Source organism: Pocillopora verrucosa, chromosome 9, assembly GCF_036669915.1.
Source record: "Pocillopora verrucosa isolate sample1 chromosome 9, ASM3666991v2, whole genome shotgun sequence".
NCBI lineage: Eukaryota > Metazoa > Cnidaria > Anthozoa > Scleractinia > Pocilloporidae > Pocillopora > Pocillopora verrucosa.
In genome coordinates, this window is record NC_089320.1 from 17820869 (window position 1) to 17845940 (window position 25072).

The 25072-nt window shown below is 38.2% G+C and overlaps 1 protein-coding gene across 1 annotated transcript; it reads left to right on the forward strand.

Annotated features, from left to right (window-relative positions):
• The first annotated feature begins 1205 nt into the window (after positions 1–1205).
• LOC131775849 (transient receptor potential cation channel subfamily A member 1 homolog) lies at positions 1206–24167 on the forward strand. The gene is made up of 21 exons (XM_066172500.1): positions 1206–1290; positions 3736–3922; positions 7306–7486; positions 8523–8737; positions 11382–11546; positions 11763–12262; positions 12843–13026; positions 13404–13511; positions 13810–13898; positions 14435–14581; positions 15059–15170; positions 15720–15856; positions 16352–16467; positions 16873–17150; positions 17704–17997; positions 18655–18706; positions 19190–19401; positions 20405–20584; positions 21498–21566; positions 22719–22886; positions 23782–24167. The coding sequence occupies exons 2-21, from the start codon at positions 3773–3775 to the stop codon at positions 23962–23964; spliced, it is 3540 nt and encodes a 1179-aa protein (XP_066028597.1). The 5' UTR covers positions 1206–1290; positions 3736–3772; the 3' UTR covers positions 23965–24167.
• The last annotated feature ends 905 nt before the right edge of the window (positions 24168–25072 follow it).

Genomic DNA, 25072 nt, shown 5'->3' on the forward strand with positions numbered 1-25072 from the left:
TAGTCTTGTACAGCCAATCAGATTATTTGAACCATTCTAACAGGGATTCTGATTGGCTTATTTTAGCGTGCTTTATGAGAGTATAGAGCATGCTGACGACACTGTTGTTCGCTTTGGAAATAAAGTTTGTTTTGAAAATTGAAAGTAATGTTCGGGGAATTTAATGGATTCTTTATTATAAAACAAATAGAGAAGCCTTGACTGTGCTCCGTTCTGTTATAAAGCACTTAGGAAGCGGCTAGAGCACTCAAGAAGTGGGGAGAAACACTCGACTACATCTCGTGTTTCTCCCTACACTTCTTTCGTGCTCTAGCCGCTTCCTGCGTGCTTTATAACAGAACAGATCACAGCCAAGGCTTCTCTATTTGTTAAATAAAGCACGAAGGAAGCGGCTAGAGCACGAAAGAAGTGTAGGGAGAAACACTCGACTACGTCTCGTGTTTCTCCCCACTTCTTGAGTGCTCTAGCCGCTTCCTAAGTGCTTAATAACAGAACAGAGCACAGTCAAGGCTTCTCTATTTTTTTTATAATAACTATTTGTAGTATATGTAGTTTCTAAGGCTTGCTTTACTGTAATGATCGGAGATCGCCATGCTAAGCGAGCCGCGATGGACTTCAGCATGATCATATTTGCTCAGACACCGTCATGATTAGTATGAATTTTAACAGTTATGTCAGTTTGATTATATTTTTCATAATTTCTGTTTTGTTCTGTTTTGTTTATGAACTCATAACTTTATATACTAAACGAGTGTTAGCTGTGTTTGATTTTTATTCCCGTTCGTAAGCTTGCAATCTAACTGAGCGTGAAAATCATTAAAACTCGGAATGTCTATTTTGTTTTTCCTTTGAGGATTTTCGTATCTGCTCATGTTTTAATAATGTAAATTACGGCGCCTGATATGTTTACAAACCTTTGTTTGGTTCTTCTGTTGCTACTTGCCGGCTCGCTTGTTCCGAAATTTCACTTTCAATTATCGGAAAAAAGCTAAAAATAAGTCCCGGAGAAGGTCGAACATTGTACAATTTGGCAGATGGCGTGACAGCTTTAGCTCAGTTCTATGCTCTATACTCTCATAGAGCACGCTCTTTCAACCAATGACAGCGCGCGTTATATCCGAACTTTATTATAAGTATATTTAGAAAAAAAGAGGGAGGATGTGTTTGCCACCATAGCAACAGTGGTAATAAAACCAAATTGAAAGGTGTTCCCTCAGTCACACTCTAAGAAGCAGCAATTGTTAAAATCTGCATAGGATTGCGTTTCCTGTCCATTGTTTATAATGAGAGGTAAGTCTATTTAACAGACTTCTTAAACTGTGAGAAATAACTTGTTCTATCAGTTAAGATAATTCTAGCTTACCTGAATCGATGTTTTGTCGCACGGCATCAAGGTTGAATTAGTTTATCTGAGCGAAAATGTTAGACAAAGCTAGCATTGATCTAAATATGATTAAGAATCTTCCGCGAACAAGAGCAATGTTAGAATTGTCAATCGAATTTGGAAGATGTATGTCTTATGACTCTTCTGAAATTTCGCTCTTAGTTCCAACTATGGGTGTTAGACATTGCACTGATCCAAAGATGATTAGGAAACTTTCGCGAACAAGAGCAATATTTGGTCTGTCAAAAGAGTCTGGAAGGTGTATGTCGTATAATTATTCTAATTGCGCTCTCTTAGTTCTAACTGTGGATGATATTTAATTTTTCATTTTAAAAAACGGTTAAATTGTTAAACATTCTTCAGTCTTAATTTGCTTGGGGGCTTTTTTTTATTGGAGTCTTCGCGTCGAATGTCATGGTGCAATAACTTCATACTTCACCATTGCATAAATTAAAGTTCACATGGCAACCAGGTGGACAATCAGACATGGTTTGGTTTCAAAGACCCAACGTTTCGATACCTGTCTAGTGCCTTCATCAAGGGTGATCTAAACGCTGCAACAAGAGGTCCTTTTTGAGTGTATAAAAGGATCGTTGGGTCTATGAATTGTAACTTCTCGGTTACATTAATTAAATCTTTCAACCAGAGTAGCATTAATCCATGTCTGTTCACCGTTGCAATTGTTTCCAAAGCGGAACTCTTTCTGGGCGTCATTGGAGTCTTCGCGTCAAATGTCACAGTGCAATAACTTCACACTTCATCATTGCAATTGTTTCCAAAGCGGAACTCTTTCTGGGCGTCATTGGAGTCTTCGCGTCAAATGTCACAGTGCAATAACTTCACACTTTATCATTGCAATTGTTTCCAATTAAAGCGGAACTCTTTCTGGGCGTCAATGCTGACAGGAAAACATTATATCTCTTTTGATTATTAATCAGGAAGTTCACATATGACCCTCCATGGGAAAACGGACACTAACGCTTTTTCGTTAAACGGTCTAGAAAAACGGTTTTAAACGGATACCGAACGGCTAACTCAAGCGTTTAAACGGTTTCCATAACCGCTTAAACGGATGGCCAAAAATTTAAACGGTTGACAAAAGTCCAAAAACAGATAGCTTAAGCCCTCAAACGGTTGACCAAAAATAAATAGGGATTGCACGAAACGTTAAACGGTTTACCAAAGTCCAAAAACGGATAGCTAACACTGTTAAACGGTTGACCAAAAATAAAAAAAAAAAACGGATAGCTTAAAACGAGAAACAAACAGTTGACCAAAATTGACAAACGGAGAGCTAAAAATCAATGTAAACGGTTGTGGTTGAGCCGGTGAGATCTTTTGCGGAAAAACTTTCCGAGCGACAACGGATAATTATCTTGAAGAGAAAACATTGAGCATTATAATTTGAAAAACAATAACTAGGATACACTAGCGCATTTTACTTCCGGGTAAACTACTTCCGTTTTCGTGTGACATTCATGAAATAAGCGCAATTTACTGAGAATAGTTTCACTGCCAAATAACCTAAACGGCTATTGCGAGAAACTCACAACATCCTCCTTTGTTTATTCTAATTATTATTGAAAATAAACTTCATGTTTTTTTGCTTTGAAGTTTCACGAAGTAGTTCCATAGCAAATATAAGGTCGAATCAGTGTCACGCACTAAGCGGGGCTGTTGAAATAACTGTCAATAAAACCAGGAAAGATGAATTAAGATGATAGAAACAGATAGAGAGTAGCCGATTTAGCAAAACCAAAACCATGACACGGGAACCAAGACAGGGTTATCTCGATTTCACCAATCTGTAAACAAGATCTGAGGCGCACTGTTAAAACAAGATCGGTGGCGGGATCATAGTCAAATGAATGGCTTCATTAACTGTCGATGCTCTACGTTTGTGCAAACGGATATTTTAACTTAACTCGTTTGTCCAAGGATGCGACGATTACTCTCTCTCTATGATCACGGAAAAGATAAAGTCAAAATAAGATACGGTCATTCTGCATTTCAAGAATCGGCGAGTATCGAGCGAACGTAAGATTGATACTTCGAACAGCCCGTAACAGAATAATAAACAAACAGTTGAAAGTTTTCCTTGGAACGTTTTGCAAATCATTGGCATATTTCCTTATCGCAAATTACCGATTTTCATTTCGTTTCGTTTCGTTATTTACCTTTGGACTACCTCGTGAAAGCCCTTCACGCAGGTTTGTAACAAAGGTAGTGTGCATTTGCATAAGTGAGATTATTATTTAACAATGAAGTTTTGTTGTGTTACATCGGAAATTCCGGGCCTACTAATATATAATTCTATTTTGTGTATCTTGCAATCCTTGGTCTCGCTGTAGGTAGTAATTATCGTTGTGTTCTTGGCTTCGTGGAAAAATGACAGACACTTTCGTTGGAAATCGAGATGGTGTTTATGATCGAACCTCTCCACTAGAGATGACCCAAGTGTACCCACAGCCCGTGCAACCTGCAACCGAAATACAGCTCCCAGATATCGACGATATCTCGCACATTACGCTTCATCAGGTAAAAAATATGCATTTGAAATTTAACTCTCTTTTTGTTTAATTAATCTCATGCAAACAAGCTGTGTTCCAAAAACGTGAATTGTTAAATTTCGTGACTGTGCCTGACTTAATTTAAAGCTTTCCATGGCGGAAAAGAAATACGTCCTTCGTTCTTAGCACTGATCATTTTCGAGATAAAAGGTTCCTCAACACAATGAGTTACCTTAGTACATTTTTGTTCAACTGTTTTTTTGATGGTCGATTTCATGATTTACGCTATTAGCAAACAAGGCATTATACCTCAAACAAACCTGACGAGCAATAAGATTTGACCTCTTTTAAATAGGTTTCCAAACTTTTTTCTCGAAGCGTAATCTCATGCTGAATGAAAATCAGGTGATCTATGAGCAGCCCGTATTTTTGTTTAAATTGTTCTCAGACGAAAAAAAGAATGTAAACACAATAATTGTAGTACATCACTTCAATCAATAGAGGATATTACATGGTCGCTTGGGGATACGAATTTTATCTTCTCGTGCTGAAAGTATACTTGTATACTTCTCTGTATGAGAGTTACTTTCAGCACGAGAAGATAAAATTCGTATCCCCAAGCGGTCATGTAATGTTCTGTTTATGTTATAGATACTGATGAAATTCCTACATAAAAGACAACTTTTTTTGTATTCATCTTTGAAACAGCAAAATAGTGCAATTAAAGAGGTCACCTATCGCTCGTAAAAAGTATCGATGTGAAAATTTGGCAGCTTATCGAGAAAGTCACCGGTAACTGTACTGTCTTCGCACCTCGAAGCCATTTTGTGAATGAAATTTCAAAAAAAACCGGCCGCGTGCCTGAACGGGAAGCTCTCTTGTAATTGGCTAATCATGCTAGTAACCACGGCGACACCGATATCCTCTCACGTGAAAGATAAAAATAGTATCTTCCGCCTGCGCGCGATGAAGATTTTATTTTTTAGTAAAAGGAAAAGTCGTGGTATTTCATCACTATCTATATAATAAAAACTTTTTAACATACCAAGCCGCGGTGTGTAATATTCCGTTCAGCACGTGTGAAGCATCTTACCTAATTTTACTTCTCAATTTTTTCCTCCAAGTTCCTTGTTTTTGTTTTGTTCATTTATACTGATGATATAATTAAAATAATAATGATAATAATAATAATACTATCCATTCAAAGTAGAAAGTCTTGTATTCAAAGTCAACTTGTAACATTAAAAAATTGGTATTGATTTATCACGGCATAGATTATTTCTTATCACTTCTTGGGTATAATGGAACATTTTCTTTAAGTTTTTTATTTTCTTCTCAGAGTCGTTTTAATCTTCATCTAAAATGACTCTGAGTCAGGCCCCAAAGATGTTTATGCCCGCGAATAAACTCTATTGTTTTATTTACTAAAGACCATTTTTTTATTGACACCTAAGTTGTCAAGGCAACCTAGGTACTGCATTTTTGCACTGACTAAAATTACATTGTACCGTTTGTTAAGGATAACAGATTATTTGCTGCTATTTTTGCAAGACAAAAACAATTGTCAGGAAGGATGTTTTCTAATACTAGTTGTAACCCTTCTGTGGTATTTGGTATTTGATTCGTTTTAAATAATTGCCAAATATCACCTTGAACGTGAAAATTTGTCTATATTTTGTAAAAGTGTATAATTGATTAATGCTTCCTATGGTACTGAGAAGAAGAAATGGTTTGAAAATCAAGGTGTTTTTAGGTTGGCAATTTTTCTTATTATCAAGACCGTAACTTTTGAGTTAGCAGCGACACTGTAAGGAGGAATTGGATGCTAGTCACTCAGATAGCACTTTCACCAAATAAACTGGCCATCCCACCACATTCAAGTACCTTGTACACTGATGCTAAAAGGCCTGAGTTAACATACCAGTTAGGCAAAAAAACTATTCAATCTGAAGAAGGGATGAAAACATCCAAATCTGTTCTAGGAAAGGAGGACTTGGTATATTTTAAGCTTAGTGGTTACAGTGAAAGATGTGCTATTTTGATGAATGATACTGAAGACTTGATTTGGGAATTGAGCCTAGGCTCTCCTTCTGAAGAGACAATTGGATGGGTGGACTTGCCATAGCTGATTTCAAATAAGAAAGAGATTTTTGCGTGATGTGACTGAAAACAGTGTTCTACTAATCATGTGTTACAGTATTATATTATGCAAAAGTTGTCGACGAAATTCCTAGCTATTCAACGAACTTTGGTCCGAGACGAAATTTGCGCGACACTTCGACGAACTTTCGAAGCAGCTATTGATTGGTTTCATCCGAAATTTCGCGGATAAATTCAATGGGAACCTTAGTGAGTCCCGAAATTTCGAGGATCTTTTCGGAGAAAATTTGCGCTTCATTGTTAACGCAAACCCTATAGCGCAAGATGCCGTAACGCCACGACTTCAAAGGTCACGCATCAGAAATTAACTCAGAGTAAATCCGGCAGAAAACTATAGAAGCCATATTCCAGAAAGCTTTAAGTCAAACTAAGTAATGAAACCGCACTAACCACTGCAAAACGATGTAAAGCTCTTAACTTTAAATTTCAACACGGAGAAAAGTGAGACAAGCGTGACTTGATCGACCACGTGTAAACGAAGGTGGGCTAACACACATTTTCATAGCCGGCGTTGTTTACGGTTAAATTCACTACGACAAATTTTAAAAAGAGCAAGAACTATTTCCATTTCTATTTCGAAAGAATAATTGACAAAATTCGGCGATTTTCGTTTGTTTAACTCTTGCACAGACCAGACCTCAAATGTCCATATTGAGGAGGAAGTTAAAAAATTGTTTCTGAGTATGCCTCTCTTAGTCTGTCGCCCAACTTAAATTCCTTATCTCTCATGCAATGCTTGTTGCTACAGTGTCTAGAACAAATTTGAAAAACAATTAATGTGTGGATATCTGTATGTCAAAGTTCTACAAGAATTTTCATTACCACTTTTATTTCGTTTTCTTTTTCTTGTGTTCGTTATTCTAATGTGAAACGAAAGCAGTGCTCTCCTTTTGAGACAGTGACTATTTCAATTTATCACATGTACTACCTCTTATTCCGTTTTAAATCTCTTGGAGTTCTTGAAAGTTCGAACAACCTGTCATACTTGAAATAAGGGAGAACACTGAAAAAGATAAAAGCCATACTGTTTTAAAAAATTTTAAGCCTTACATTAGTTAAAGCTCACCAGCGGGTACAAAATCGAGCGGCAACTTTTTAGGGCCTTGCCTAAGCCTTACCTGTGAGTAGAAAGCAAGGAGCTAAAACAGAAGATTGGAATCAAAGAATGATTGATATTCCACATTCACTTTTGCGCAAAATTATTAGAGTTAATTTTAACTATTATGAATAGTGTGTTGTATTCATTTACAGGCTGCAAGAGATGGTAAAACTGACATCATCACGCAAAGACTTACCAAACTTGCATCAAAAAACCCAGCAAGATATAAAAAAGTAATAAACAAGAGAGATGAGGATAACACCACACCTTTACACTATGCTGTACGATATGGACAGGAGGAGGTTGTCAAAGTGTTGGTAGAGCTTGGAGCGGGTAATTTTTATTAATTAAGTTTTCTACTTATGGCATGAGGACCAGCAATTGAAATTTGGAAATTATCATGAGACTTAGAGAACTGCAAAAACTAATAACTTTGATGGAATTTTATTGTTTTCCAAAGATAAAGGCCATCAGGCATGAGAAAACTTACCTGAAAATGGTAAAAGTGATTATTTTGGAGTTTTGAGGTTTCCTTGCTTGTTCTTAACTTTACTGTGTTTGGACAGCATGTATTGTGCTTATATAGGTAATGTTATCCAATGGGTAAATCGCTATTCAGCGAATAAGTGATGTCAAAATGTATGGTGTTATCCACCATTTAGAGATTTATCTTGTGGATAGTAATATCCGACCTTCAAACAACAGGGACCTGAAGTATACGTTTTGTATGTTACTGATGTAAGAAAGAGTTGTCTTACATTCATTTAGAATAATTACTCCTTTGATTAGAAATGCACATGCTCTAAGGATTGTGTCATGTCTTGTTATTATCACTTCAAGGTGATTATAGTAGGAGGGCTTAATTTTGAAATGGCTACCTCGCATTTTGTCAGTATCATTGAGGAATTCATGAATCCAACAAAGAAAATTGATTACTGACGAGCACAAAAGATGCCATTCAGTTTGGAGTAACGTTTTTCAAAAGAACAATATAAAGTTTTTGCTGATTGAATTAAATTAACCAGGCGCTGTTAAATACAAATGGAAATTGGCTCTTTTTCTCAAGAAGGGTAATTCGAACAACAGAAACGGAATGGTTTCATCATCAGAATATTTAAAAAAGAATTTGAAAGCCCCTAAGCAATTATAATAGTTAAGAACAATTATTTGTAAAAGGCAAAATTATTTTTTTTTTAGCATTCCCATGGACTTCATCTTGAGAATTATTCAATAATATTCACTTTGCCTCAGACAAATAGTTTTTAATTAAAGAGTGTAGGTCTTAATCACCTTAGGACTTCCTTATCTACATGTATGCCCCTGCTCTAACAAGTAGGTTCTCACCATCCTAATCTTATCTTTTTGATAGATATTAACATCCCTGGAGAAGATGGAGCATCTCCCTTGCATTACGCTGCAAGATTCCGAGCAAACTTACAAGTGTCACAAGTGAATGCTGGTGGCGAAAATGGAACAGTTCCTGATGGAGTACTAGAAAGTAACATAGGTGTTGTACCTGCACCTCTGACACATGCCATCAGCTCCAGTAGTCTTCTTGTAGAAGTGAACCAAGCTATGTCACAGGTCTGAAGAGTATATGTTGTAGTTGATTCAAATGAATTTTGGATAAAATTTTTATGATGGACAGTGAGTGGTAAATATCTTGACATGCATGTACACCATCAATTTAATATGTTTTGTTAGTTAATAAACCACACAACACAGGTGGAAGGGCACAGCCAAGAGGGGTTCTTGTGGTGCCTGTGACCCCAAGGTAAGCCTTTATCTGAGCAAACAACCTGCAATATCCAGGTGGCAAAAATGCCATGACGATGTCTTGGCCACAAAAGCCATTGTTGAAAAGCCCACGTTTTGAAATATGTTTTGTATCAAAGTATTTTCATCAGTGACTCTTTTATTTACTCAATATGGGCCTTCATGCTATGTTAATATGAGCCCACTGAAACACAAGGGGGGCACTCAGCTTACTTGTTAATAAACTTCATGCTTATGAATAGGATGAAAGAAAAAGATTACCAAAGAAATAACCCCTAAAATTGAATTTTCTGTGACATCTGTGAAAACATAGGCATGCGTCAGTTTTTTTCTTTGGCTCAAAGGGTGGGTTGAGATAGTACAGTTTGTGTACTCAATGATTTCATTTTTGTCACTGAAAAGAGCATAACTTTCAAAAAACGAAAATATCGTAGAAAGATAGAAAAAACCGAATTTATCTGAACACACACAGATATTATGTGATCTACTGTCTCTATTGTCTAAATATTTCTAACTTAAAATGAAATGCAATGGTACCACACTTACTGTATGTTGCCTCCTTTGCAACCTTTGTTTGGTCTTGTCACACAACACCCTCTATTCCCCCTTTGAGAGAGAGCGGGCATTGTGTGACGAGACCAAATACTGGTTGGAAAAGAGAGAAAATCCAAATCCTCCAACAGAGAGAAAATCAAAACTATTCGTCTATAGTTAGTTACCTCAAAAATATTATCTCACGTAATATCAATTACTACATAAAGCAAACTGAAACTCTGTTGAAGCTCTAATAGACCTTAGCCAAAGATACATTGCGATCTCGCATGGGTGAAGATACAAAAGAAAAGGAAAATATTTCAAAGAGGGCTCCTTGATTGGTTGTTGCCTAACTGAACTTTACCCTCTAACTGTGAAATACGTGATAAAATGCAGGTTGTTTTACAAGGAATTAACATGCAATTGGGTTAAGTCCAAGAAAAGTGACTTTAAATCATAGAAAAAGTTAAACGTGGAAATGCATTGAAAACTCAATATCAGTAGCATTTTGTTCCATGTGAATTTTTTCCAGTGGGGTTGGACAATGCAGTTAGAATATGTGATACAATGCAGGTTGTTTACAAGAAAATGACACGTGATAGAGCGAAGTCCAATGTGGCAAAATGGAATTTGATTGGTGGAATACAATTCAAGCACATGAAAAATTACCTAATGTTCATGTAGTGCAATGATTGCATATGTTCTGATTGGACTAATGGACGTTGTTTTCATGGTATGTGATAAAATGTAAGTTGTTTGGCGTGTGCGTTGTGAGTGAGGAATTTAAATTTTACCTTTCATATCCTAATAAATCTTGACCTTAATCAACGAGGCTCTCACGAAGGCCACAATTACCATTACACGTATCCAATGAGTCCAAAATTTCTGGTTGATGTCATTCTTTGTGCACATGACATCATTTATGAGAAAACAATACCCAAATGCTGTGATTGGTGCATGATATTCAAATACTATGATATATGATTGGTGTGAGATACATACCTTAATACAGCAATCTGATTGGTGAGATCGAGATACAAACCTTTATGCAGCAATCTGATGGGTGCGAGATACATACCCTATGACCAAGATAGGATACATACCCTATGCCCAAATGCTGTGATTGGTGCAAGATACTCAAATGCTATGATATATGTTGGTGTGAGATACATATCTTAATACGGCAATCTGATTGGTGATCAAGATACAAACTCTAATGCAGCGATCTGATGGGTGCGAGATACATATCCTAATGCAGCGATCTGATAAGTGTGAGTAACATACCACTTTATACGCTGACATAGAGTTATTTTTTTATGAAAAAAAGAACTAAAAAATCTAAATCTTGATAATTGTGACTTTCAGGCAAGTTTGAATATAGAGTTGAAATGAGTTTTAAAAATTTGCGTAATCCACACTGTCTCAAGTGCAACTGTGTTTATGGATGAGACAAAATCTGACCAGTGGTCGGTGGTTCTTGGGCAAAAAATTTTACTCTCACAGCGCCCCTTTTAATCCAGTCTTGGGCAAAAGATTTTACTCTCACAGTGCCCCTTTTCATCCAGAAGTGTTAATGGTCAGGGCAGCCTGACGAAATGCTGGGGGTGATCTTGTGATATGCTAACATCCCATCCAGAGGGGAGTAGTGATACTTCTCATTGCTTAATGCTAAGGAAACTGGGATAAGCTCAAGCAGGGTGAGCCAATTGGCTCAAATAAAGGTTTAACCAGTTTACTTAGTGTAAAAGAAGAAGCAAGGTTGTTGAAAGTACACTCACCCCTGAAATAAACAATCTTTTTCTCAGGATAAGCACACCACTATTAAATACTGACATATTCATCAATTTTAACTATTGTATGTTGACTCTGGTAATAGTAACTTAGAAATTTGATACTGAAATGTTTTCTCTTCTTACAGGTTTCTTCAGTGGATGAATCTCTAATTCATTTTTTTGTGAATGAACGCAAAGGGGATGTCAATATTAAAGATTCCTATGGAAGCACCCCTCTTCATTATGCAGCATCTAAAAGCAATGTAACTGCTATAAAAGAACTGTTGAATAGTGATGGGATAAATGTTGATGTAAGTTTTTCTGGACATGTTCATGTAAATGTTTTTTATGTTTTGTAACTTAATAGACAAATGTGGAAGAAGATTACTTGGATTTAGGGTTTTGGAATTGATCAGTTTTGACAGTCTAGGCCACTTGGCTTGTAAGACACAACCTCTGGTAAGCATAAAGTTCTATGTGACAGAAAGTTCTAAATTATTGTGTGTCTATATCTTACATACTGACAGGCGGCAGATGCCAGTGGATCCACACCTCTCCATTGTGCTGCTACTGAAGGTAATGTAGAAATTGTCAAGGCATTACTGGAAGTAGGATCTGATCCGAGGGCAAAGGATTATGAGGGAATGACACCAATTCATTTCGCCTGCACTTATGGGAATCTAGAGACTGTGGAACTTCTATTTGAGCATGCAGAAAGAAAGGGTGATCTACTTGAGATGTTAGAGGACAGAAACAAAGAAGGTGAAACAGCACTTCATTCTGCAGTGGGAGGAAGTCACATTAAAATTGTTGAAATGTGTTTGAAGAAAGGAGCAAATGTGAAAGGAAGACGGGGTAACCTTGCACAGCCATTACACATTGCTGCCATCAATGGATATGTCAACATTGCAGAATTATTGGTTGCTCACAGGGCCAAGATTGAAGCAAGGAATGCATACCATGTGACTCCATTACACAAAGCTGCTGCCTTTAATAAGATTGAGATGGTGGCTTTTCTTCTTGAAAAGTAAGATTAAGAAAGGTTCATAGATATGTAAAGTATATAAACGTGTCATATTTCATATTAAAGTTCACACGGCAACCAGGTGGACAATCAGACATGGTTTGATGCTACTCTGGTTTGCAGATTTAATGAATGTAACCGAAGAAGTTACAATTCATAGACCCAATGTCTCGACACTCCTGTCTAGTGCCTTCATCAGGGGTGATCTAAACGCTGCAACAGGAGGTCCTTTTATACACATCTTGATAATAATCCCCTGGAGTAGTTATAATCAACATTATGGTTAAAATTGGGTCATTTAGAGAAATTTTAGAGTTATGTTTGGCTTATAACTGCATTGAAGGGTCACGGTGTCATTAATGGCACTATACAAAAGGAGGCTAATCTTTGCAGTGGGTCAGAATTTGAGGTGGAGCACATGTGTAAACAGAGACCTGTGCCTGCTGGACATGGTATAGCTTTTGTTATCACATTTTTGTCTAATTGCACCAAGTTAAATTACTTTATTGAACAATACATGTACCAAAAGGTTTTTAGAAACCCAACTTAAATGAGAACAATTCAAATCTTTCTCTTGGTACAGAGGTGCTGATATTGATTGCCTTGACAAGGATAACTACACTCCCTTGTTGGTTGCTGCATCAGAAGGAAGTACAGACGTTGTGTCAAAACTGTTACATGAAGGTGCAGATTTACAAGTAAAGGACATCCATGATAAAACTGCAATTTTTTTGGCTGCTGAGAAAAACAGAGTTAACACCTTAAAGGTATGTTCTATACATTTTATCGCAGCTTTGCATGTATAGCTTAATTTAACTTTTATTTCTTTATCAATATTTTTCTGGTAGATCGAATCAGAGAATTAAGCTTCACCAGGATTATATAATGTTTCTGATGTTCATGTTTTATCATTAGTTTTGCTGCAGCACTAATATTCTATGGTCTGTAGCTTTGAACTTGTCATCTGTCACAAATTAATGAATTTTTTTCCTCATTCTCAATCACCTCTCCTTTACTTAATATTTTTTGTTTACTGTTTTAAAAAGAAACGACATTAACCCTCTGCATTGTGCCATTGATTGTTACATTTTTTAACCGAGAGGTATATACAATAACCGTGAATAATTTCACAACTTTTTGTTAGGTAATCCTAGAGAACGAAAACGCCAAATCTTTGATCAATGAGAGTGATCAGCATGAAAACACTCCACTCCACGTTGCTGCTATGAATGGTTATGCCTCTGTTGTTCAGGTGAGGCTAAGTTCTGTGTGTAGCCAACACTAACTGACATTTACTTACATTTTGGATCGAGTAGTTTATCATTCTTGTACTGTATTTTTGAGAAAAGCCCTCTTGCTTGGGCTGCGTAGTCTCTGCTAATTCAACTCTGTTTAGCGTAGACTACACAAGTGTACATGTAGGTAAGAGTACATTATGTTTTTAGGTTGATGTACATGTAGGTGATCGAGCTGTGACATAGTTATTATTACCTTAATTTTGATTTTTTTTTTAACTTTTTTTAATGATGACTCTTCACAACGTTGAATAGGCATTGTTGGATAATAAAGCAAAGATAAATGCAAGAAATGAAGATGAAGACACCTCTCTACATCTAGCTGCAAAAAATGGAAAAATAAGGTATACACACAGCAATTTTAAAAAAAATTTCTTCCATTTCCAAGTTTTGGTAGGAATATATTTCTTTGGATTAACTATATTTTGTTATGCCTGTTTTAAATACAGTTTTATAATTATTGTTGTTATTGAGGTTGCTCTTTTAAGAGCATAGATTTTTTCACGGATATTGTGGCACACAATGTGAAACTTTTGTGGTTCAAGTAAATATATTTGTTATATTAGGGAGTCTTTTGTGTTTTTTGTGTGCTGTAAAAAACCAAAACCAAAGTAACCACTGTGACCAATCAGAAGAAAAAAAAAAGCCTTAAAGAGCCAATTAAGTTGAAAAAAAGCAAACTTCTTAAAGCGCGGGAAAACGTGAGTGAACAAGTCATGATTGGTTTTAGTTTTGCTTCTGATTGGTTGACAGAGTGGCGCGAGGTTTCTGGATCAATCACGAAGTGAAGTGAGACAAAATCAATGCAATGTTAGATTACTTTTGACACTCAATTGAAAATTGCTCTGAATTAAAATGATAATGATCTTCCCTCTCCTAGGACTGTTCTCGAGCTGATAAATAGAGATCGTAACGTTATAAACGACCGAGATGAAGCATCAAACACAGCCCTTCACTTGGCAGCCATGGAAGGTCACATAAAGTGCTGCAACGCTCTGTTAGAAAATGGAGCTGAAGTGGATGCTAGGTGTGTAGAAATACCATGAGTCCAGAGGTTACCAGTCGTTTCGTGCCCAGAGTTGCTTGCGCCGAGAAAAATTTTTCTTTTCTTTTTGTCAAGCTCACCTCGATCAACTAAAACATTTTTCCTTACTCGCCAATTATGGTTAGAGAGTTGGAGTACTCAGTGAGACTCACAACTCGGTAAGAGTTGTTGCCGCCCGCTTCTTTCTGATAAACTTGCTTCAAACTAGAATGAAAGAATTTTTTAAATACTCTTTGTTTGGAAAACTTTATAGATATTTTAACAGTTTAAACTTCAAGAAATTTGACCGGAATACTGAAAGTGAGACTAAAACCTTTGATTTACATCCTTAAGCAAGTTGACCCTTTTCATTCTCTCCTTTCTTTCATACTCCTCTCCCCCACCCTCCCGACCCCCGCAACATTGCACCTTTTATTTACCGAATATAGTCACATAAACAAGTGTTTTATCCTTCTCAAGGAACGCCACATTGTGGACACCCCTGGATTGTGCAGCAGCTAAAGGTCACTTAAAAGTAGCAAACATCCTGTTGGACTATGATTCACCTGTCGATCCTATTGATAAGATCAAGGTAAAGGATAATGTTAAAATATAGAAACATTCTAAGCAACCATTAATCTTTTTGTCAAGTTTGAAAAAAAAAATAGTTTCTTAATTTATGATGTATTACACAAGTAAAGTATTAGTGAGATGTCAGGTACCTGACCTTGTTGAAAGAATAAGATATTCAAGGTCACCCTCTGACCTCTGAGAGTGACTAGCATCTAAATTCTCCTAACAGTATTACCCCATCAATCACATAGTTAGGTCAGAGAATTAAGGAAATGATTACCATCGAAAGAAGCTTTTGATTGTTGAACAAATTTTCCTTGTGAGCACCTTAGGAAATGGAGAACAGTATAGAGGATATTCATACTGATGTTAGACCATGACGGGTTGAACTGTTAAAAATGACTATGATTTTCCTCAAGGAAGTGGAGTCCTTATCGTAATGAATTTAACACTCTCAGCGCCCCATGAGGGTAAAAAGGCCACTTAAGAATCTCTTTATCGTTTTAGAAAAGTACTCATTCATTGCCCACGTACACTCTGCTTTATGTGACTCGTGTTTCTTTTACAGACCACACCTTTACATTTGGCCGCAAAAGAGGGCCATGCTGATATGGTGACACTCCTGCTGTCCAAAGGTGCTGACATTACACTAACAGACCTGAGTGGAAGAAACTGCCTCGACTTAGCAGCAGATCACAGCCGCAAGTGAGAACCAATACTTTTTTAACATAATAAAAATCGAATGAGATGAGTTCGCGCGCAGTCTCGTGTATTTTTTTTCCAACGCATGTGGAACTACATGATGTTCAAGCGCTTGTAATTCTCACACATTACGCGCGCTTGACGCGCAGATAGGAGCTACTGCGTATGTGAAGTGGCACACTCGGATGCGCTTCGTGTGACGTTCTTTTCTTCTTACCACACTTTGACGTCATCCGTGATCTTTTACTTAACAGAAGCATGGCAACATGGAATCAATTTTTTAAAGGGATTATGAGTTACGTAACCATCAGACAGAAAGCTGCAATGAAGCATTATAATGTAAATTCTGAAGAACTCCTGCAGCCGCTCAACTTGCCTTCCTGCTGATGATTTCGCTCCCAGCGTGGCCATAGTTTGTCTATGGTAATTCATGGCCATTGATCTAATGCTTCTGTTGTTTTGTTATTACAAATGTACCTGTTTCCTTGTGTCCAACAGGGAAGCAGCCATGGCCATTGTCAACGATGAAAATTGGATCGATGTTCTAAAGAACAAATCATGGGAACAGAGTCACGTCACCACTCCATTGAGAAAACTGATCATTAAACTTCCTTGTACGTCGAATCTTAATCTTATTCAAATCTTTAAGCAGGGTGTAAACAAGCTACAAAAGAACGCTTTCTTTATTTGCGTTCAGTTCGGTTCAGGACTTTCAAACCTTCTCATGTTCTTCCTCTGAGCTCCCGCAGCGGCTCTTTGGTCGGTAAACCGATGGAATGTGCGACTTACTTGCAGTGCTGAAGAAATCTTGACATTTGTGATTTTGTGAATGCTAACCTTGTTGATAGTCGTTTATGAGGAATTTTGTAGTTTCGTTGAAATATTTTGATTTGGTGTTTGCAAGGAAGACAAGTGATGAAGGGTAGATAAATATCAACGATATTTATAAATGTAAACAAAAAAAAAGGAGCGTATTACAATTAAAGAAATTCTTCTGAAATTTCCCTTTCTGCACTCAGCTGTTGCAGAAGCAGTCTTCAACCGTTGTGTCAAAGAAAGTAACCACCATGTCGAAGACAAGAAGTACGAGTTGACATTTTACTATGGGTTTTTAGAAGATATCTTCTTGGACTGGTCAGATGGGGATGATGCAGCTTCGGAGAAGTCCAGTGTAGCGAGCTTTTTAATAGAAGACGTCGAAGAGAATGAGGAGTTTCGAAAGATTCAAGGGTCAGCTGGTGTGGTTGAAGCTGTGACTCAGTTGGAGAAGAAGGATAGTCATCCTCTTATGATTATGGTAAATTTACGCCTTTCTGTGTTCTTTTAAATGAGTTGTTTGTCTTCGTATAGTAGTGCAAGATATGGCTGGTGTGCAGCGGAAAGGAAGGAGGTTCAATGAAAGGGGTAAGGAAGGGGTAGAAAGAGGGGACTGGGAGTTATCCGGAGGAAGAAAGAATAACCAACTAGAAAGCATATTTATTCCCTAACGGCGTCGTTGATAATGCTTAGTTTGGCTCAAGATGAAGCTTTTCTGTTGTGTGCATGGACCAGTAAAGAAGAAATGGCGGGAATTATAGGGATGAAGGAATAATGCAAAGAAGCAAACATTTTAGGGATAAGGAATAGAGGGAAGAAAGGAAAGATGCACAAGTGGACTGGATGGATGGATAGAGGAATAAAGGAAGGAAGGAAGGAAAAGAGCAAGAATTAGAGGGAGGCAGGGAGTCCGAGAGGGAGGGTAGGAGGGATGGAAAGAAAAGAGTAGAAAGAAGGGAGGGGGAGGAAGAAAGGAAGGGAAGGTTTTTTTAGTCCCTTTGATCAATCTGATGACCTTAAATTGTTAATTTTAGGTGAAGAACAAACGTGAACAGTTGCTTGGCCATCCTCTTGTCACGTTTCTGTTAGACTACAAATGGAAGACGTTTGGCAGGTACATTTATTACTTCAAGCTGGCCCTCTATTGCTTGTTCCTGTTGTTTTTGACTGGTTACACTGTTCACATGACTGAGCATGGCCCAGTTTGTGCCAATGGAACTGTAGTTGACAAAGGGACTGCGGACGAGAGCTCTGCTCGTTACATCTTGTGGATAAGCGTCGGGCGTATAGTGATACTGGCGCTAGCATCGATGCATATTCTTTCTGAGGTAGGATACTTGTTACTGATTGTTTAAAGCAGTATTAGAATTTTAAAGTAAGCAAATCAAAATTGATAAATAGAATTGTAATTTAAGGTTCCTCATTCCCCCTCCCCCCTCCTACGTTTGCCTCTAGTTGTAATTTTCTAATCCTCCTCGCGTCAAGCCTGTGGTCACAAATTGTTGAGCTAGAGTTCGTTTCTGTAATGATAAGTGGCACACTCCGTGCATGAAACGTAAGAAAGCGAGGATTTCTTGTTACTTAAGCCCCGTTCAAACAGTCATGACAGTTGATGATAGTTTCAACTATCACACGCGTTTTAACACGAACAATTATCAACTATTATGTAGTTTGGGCATGTTCAAATTTTACATGATGATAGTTATTGCCGTTTGAACGAGCAGATGATAGTGAATGATTGTTTTTCCGTCAACAGTTTTGCCAAAAACGGGCTTAAACCGATATGACAAATGGTAAAATGACTAAAGTAGCCGTAAAAATTTCGCAGAATGTCTCGTGGTTCATTCTCAACATTTCCTGGTAGGCTTCAGTATCTTCAACTCGCAACCTCAAGTCTAAAATTTCAAAATGCCACTGAAATTGCTGACCTCAGCGCGCACCATATTTATTCACAATTACACGATCTCATTGACTGATTTTGTCAGCTATCACCAACTATCGTGAACCGTTTGAACGCCAACATGTTAGTCAATGATAGTGAGTGATAGTTGAAACTATCATCAAGAATCATGACCGTTTGAACGAGGCTTTAGTCTTAAAGCACGACGACTTTTGAAGTAAAGTGAATCTTCAGTTTGTAGATAAACGTAACTTGTGGGTTAAGGAATTCTACGAATGACACAACCAAAGGAATATTATGCAAACAAAGAGTTACAGAATATCGATGAAAGTAAAGAAAGTGGAAACAAAAGAATTTAATGAAAATGCGACCAAGAGCAAAAATGCCAATTCTTAATGACTAAAGTCAAATAATTTTGGCGGCTACCTTCCCTCTATACTCTGTTGGCGAAGACTGTTCCCCCCCCTGAGAACTAAGTGATCCTCCCTCGAATATAAAATTGTAACTCAAGTGTTCTAACTTCTAGTGTCCAAAACCGAAAAATGGATAGCATTTCTCCCCCAACCCCCTCGATGACTTGACGTGCTCAAACTTGCCAGTTTCTTTGCCTCACTTTGCAGCTGTTCGAAGGCGAAAAAAAACCAACGGAGCCTTATCAATCTTTCTAGCTTGGATGGCTTTGGTGTTATTTATCAGAAAGTTTCCAAAGCTTGGTATTTACGTGGTGATGTTTACAAGCATTCTCTACACATTCACGAAATTCTTCATGATCTTTGTGCTGTTCCTCGTCGCCTTTGCGCTTTCGTTTTTTACGCTGTTCTATGATCCTCAGGTGAGCTAGATCTCTTCCAAATCCACACAGATACATACAGGCGTTGGAGTGTGTCATTTAACAGTAATAACTTTAAATTTTTCACAACAGTTATAGAAGTTTTTGCACGCTCGTCGATGTGTACTACAATTTTTCAACAGCGATTTTCGGATTTTGTGGTTCCGTCCGATTCCAGACGGTTAAACCCTAATTTGGACGGTTTGTACTCTTTTCGAACATGTTTCGGACAGTTTGCAGTACAAGCTGGGCCGCTAGTCCTGCAATAACCAGTAAGACTTAGTCTAAACCTGGTTTCCAAACACGGAAATAAAAGCGTAGTTACTTCATCCAAAACAAAATGAATTTTATGTCATTCATCTATGGACCTCAGGTACATCAAATCATGATACAAGATTGTAAGGGAGGAAATTACGTCATTTTTATGGTAGACACTTTCGTCAATGATAAGCTCGCGAGAATTTCTTCAGTTACAGTGAAATTAAGAAAAAAATCCTTGTGCTTTGTACAGTCAACTGGGAAGCTCTTAGCCACTTCCTACGGTCTGTTTATTATTTTTTTTGTGAACAGTGTAATGAAATAGTTGAGCAGGTCTTACTTTATACATTAATGAAAGTTGTAATTTAAGTTTTTTCGTTTTCTTTCCCCTTAGTTATTTATTATTTCGTTCCTACTGAATTGCGGCAAGGCTCAAACATTCACTTAAGTTACGTCAAAATGTTTAATGTTCTATTGGCGCAATGAAGGAGTATGCTCTGACATATTAATTCTTAAGGAATAAACAATTTTTTCAGAAAAATGCAATAAACGTCTTACCCGAAATTTTGAGTTTTCATCATGTAAATCTGCCTTTAGGGGCTAAACCAAGAGGTATTATGTCTGAAATAAAAGCCATTTCTAAAGGAAGAGATCCTATCTGGCTCAAATAAAGCCACTTCGTGACAAGGACCCTCTTCCCTCACCTTCCAAAATCATTCAGTACTCACACAAATTATCCCTTGCACAGCAAAGCATCCGTGCGTTTGGGGAGCCCGGCCGTGCTATCGTGAAGACAGCAGTGATGATGATTGGAGAGTTTGACTTCGACGACTTATTCAACTCGCCAGACCAGAATGTTCCTGATGTCGCGTGGTTTATTTTTATTGTCTTCTTGATTATCATGACTCTCATCTTGATGAACTTATTGGTGAGTTTCCTCGTCTTCATTTGCTTCGTCTTGATTAATTCTGACCACTCTTGATTATACTCAGGGCTTGCTTAACATGCCCATTCTCCATCAGAACAGGGCATATCCTAGAAGTAAGGGGGTAAGTTTCTAAAGAAACTGTGGTGCTGCGTCGGTGGGAGAGTATAGCAGGTAATTTAGTGTTAACAACTGGGTTGAAAACGTAAATTAGCCACCGTAAAGGGTAAAAAAGCTGACGTTTCGAGCGATAGTTCTTAGTTCAATCGCTCTGACGAAGGGCTAACGCTCGAAACGTCAGCTTTTTTACCCTTTACGGTGGCTAATTTACGTTTTCAACCCAGTTGTTAACATTAAATTACAGTATCCTAGAAGTGTCAACTAAACTACAACCGAAACCTTTTTTATTTTCACAAGAACAGTCTGCATAACACGCGTGCGATTCCACCAGGCCCATACGCGCGCTTTGTTCGCTTCACTCTGCTTAATTTATAAAAGGGATTTTTAACTTGGAAACGGCCTTTTATCACGCAAAGTATGATGCTCTGTAGACTGAATCATCCTTCTATAGAGCCTAAGTATCCGCATAACACGTCAAATAAGATCTTCGTCAACTTTGAGTAATATGGTTAGTTTGTTTCAGTAAATTGGCAATTTTATCATGCTACATTAATATTTACAATTGTGAAATGAGTAAAAATGAAAATTACATCATATCACAGATACCGTGTTGCCTTCAGTATACGATGGTCAACCTTAGTAAAGCTCAATTTTACATCATCGATAGGACAAAACCAACTTAAATGAAATACTTGATACTGATTAATGCTGACGCTTAGGGTAGATGTTTTCAAAACCTGCGTTTGGCTGCGAGTATGATCTGTTTTGACGATTCTCTGTGTTATTCTCTCCTAAGATTGGTTTGGCTGTGGATGACATCAAAGGTGTCCAGGACCAGGCTGTACTCGAGCGCCAAGCCATGTTAGTACGGATAAAGCCAGTAGCGTTATAGAAACTCAAATTCATACACAGATCCCCCAATATGCGCCCAGGTCCTTTCCTCTTCTCTCTTTCCCGAGAACGGCTTGGGACTGATATTAAGAATGCTCCATCGAAATGACGTTACTCTCACTTACCTATGGTTTATCTGTTTCATGGTTACCTGGACGTAAATCTTTAAAAAACTGATTGACGGACTGATTGTCTGCCTGACTGATTAACTGGCTGACTGACTGATCGATGGACGGACTGAATGATTGAGGGATGGACTAACTGACTGATAAATGGACTGACTGATTGATGGACTGACTGACTGATTGATGGACTGACTGACTGATTGATGGACTGACTGACTGATTGATGGACTGACTGACTGATTGATGGACTGACTGACTGATTGATGGACTGACTGACTGATTGATGGACTGACTGACTGATTGATGGACTGACTGACTGATTGATGGACTGACTGACTAATTGATGGACTGACTGACTGATTGATGGACTGACTGACTGATTGATGGACTGACTGACTGATTGATGGATGGACTGACTGATTGATGGACTGACTGACTGATTGATGGACTGACTGACTGATTGATGGACTGACTGACTGATTGATGGACTGACTGACTGATTGATGGACTGACTGACTGATTGATGGACTGACTGACTGATTGAGGGATGGACTGACTAATTGATGGACGGGCTGACTGAATGACTGACTGATTGACTGACTCACTGACGGACGGAGGGACTGATTGACTGACTGACAACTGACTGAATGTCTGACTGATTGAGTATCTTTCTGAGTGATTGATTGACCGATGGACTGACTGATCGTCCGACTGATTGACCGACTGACTCACTGACTGACTAATTGACCAACGGACTGTCTGACTGACTGTTGAAGTAAATGACTAGTTGATTGTTTGATTAATCGGCTGCGTCTCACAGAAACGAGAAAAACACGTCGAGATCGAAGAATGAAGTTTGACACCCACCCCTAGCGCAGCCTTGAAAGACATTTCTCGCTTTCAATCCACGCAAATGTTTTACTTCACTCTTGCATGTGGTACCCTCTGTAATAATGGCAATTCGTTTAGCTGACCGACTGTTTCTTTCTTTCTTACTGAAGGTTGATTTAGCAATGGATGTAGAAAAAGCTTTGCCCAGAAGAATTCGGAAGCGGCTTGTACCAGAAACGGAAGTCGTTCGACCAAACCAGTATGAAGGGTTCATAGGTTACTGGTACAGTCCCCCCATCTCTGCAAAGGAAGTCCAAGAAGCGTTGAAGCCGAACAAGGTAAATGCAAATTAATCCATTTGCAACAAGAAAGGATCAAGCTGAGATACTTAATTCTGCTTGTAATACTTGTAATAATATCCATTATTTTTGTGGTTTTACCTTTCATTTTTGGGAGATCTCCTTATGGATCCAGAAATAACTGATCATGTCCCGTGGGGCATAATTTTGCCGTCAACTGAAGAATTCGAGTCACATTCAAGGTTCATGTGATATGATTCAGGGTGTGTCAAGATACCTTGAGTCTAGAAAAAACTTGAGTGGGATCACAGAGTGCACTTCGATAAGTGTCTTAAAACCAAAGGGATAACAACGGCCAATCATAACAAACTATGAAGCGCGGGAAAACGCCATTGATCAGATCGCGGTTTCTTTTAGTTTTCAATCTGATTGGTTGAGAATTTCCGCGAGTTTTCTGGGCCAATCACAGAGCGGAGATAGCCAAGCTAAAACAATCCTGCTTCTCGTTTTTTTTGACAATCATTTGAAAATTCCTCTACAGAAAAATTCACTCCCCAATTTTTATTCTCCCTCGGTGAGGGGCAAAATTCATCAAAATTTGATCACTATTTTGCATGGTTATTTATCTTTCCACGAAAATGGCTGAGTAATCGGAATAGTTGGAGTATTTAGGCTTCATATTTAGAGTCAGGGTGAGAGTGAATTTTATCACAAGAGGACTGTTTTGATGAACGACTAATATTTCGCCATCAAGAGCAGGCTCGTGGTCACAGTCAGGCGGGAGTTTTCCTTAAAATGGAATTGAGAACTCAGAAAAAAGAAGTAGTGCAGAAAAGTGGCTCTCTGCAGGGAGACTTGCACTCACTTCTTTGGTATTTGACTCTCAACTTAAACCTCTGACTTTTTATTTTCCTTTGCTGCTATCTTGTTGTAGTCGTCCCTTGAAGTGTTGTCAGACCGAACGAATGAACTCCAAGAGTCTGTGTTAGGAATGAGGAATCGCTTGAAAACAATGCAGTGTAACCTGGAGGGGTTACATAAGATGCTGGTGGGAGTCGTCAAGAAACTTGATGCCAACGTCGAAGGAGACGACGATGAAGACGATAAGTTGTTTTAGTCCGTGACTTTTTGTGATAAACTGTTCGCTCTTTAGAGCAGGCTACATCCGTCGAATGGGTAACAAAGCAATTATAAGTTTCTTTGCTCCATTGCTCTTTTGTGCTAAGCAGTGCGATAAAAGTTTCTGTGAAGGCGCTTTGTTTTCTGGAGTCAATATTTTTACAGCTTCGCCATACTTCAAGGGATGATGAATAAGATATATTTTTTTTATAATTAATTTCAATAAAAAAACATACTAAAGATGAAGTGCAACATTTAGCGAATAGGTTTATTCAATTAAACTGTCAGAACCAACCGAACTCAAAATTTTCTTAGTAGTTAAAAATACTAAGATTTTATGACGCAGTCCTTTTTTCGTCCAGATCCTGATTAGGAATAGTCCTCTCACTCCAGCTGTCGGATTCTGTGCTATTAAATCTTCGAACTAAGGACTTGACAGTAATAAACTTTCTGAGGAATGTTATTCTGCCTCCCTTCTCAAAACTGGTTGTCGGCTTTTCATCGATTTCCTTACCTACCATGTCTAGAAGTACAATTCTTGGATTTAGAGGCTTGGGTCGAACACATCGTCGCTCCTACGAACAGGGAAGAGTGAACACGATGTCTGTCTGAGACCTGGGAGCTAGATCAGCTGAAGTTATCTCCTCGGACTCGCAGTCAGGCTCATCATCCAAATATTCGCGTATAAATTTAAGTTTAGAGGCACAAGTAAGGCTAATGCGCCTTTCTCTTTCCATCCCCAAATCCCCTTCGTTAGGTTTAGGAGTTGAACTGCGCGATTTGTTATTAAAAGCACGCCCCTTATATACACCTGCAGACATTTCACTTAGCACCAGTTGATTCCACTTACAAATACCACCTGTGAGAACACGGCTGACATCCTGCGCAGCTGGGGTCTTGGATTTCTGAACCACAGTTGACGCGTTCAGTGCGAGCGCCATACTCCTGCAAAATCTTCCCGTTTGATTTTTTCCAAGCTCTCTCCAAACTCATCACTTTCTTCGTCTTCGGTCTTCTCGTTACTCCGGCTTTCTTGGAGTACTTGTTTTGCAGCTCTAATTACTTCAAATCTGTCCGCAACCTTTTTAACCTCAAGAGCTCGCTTG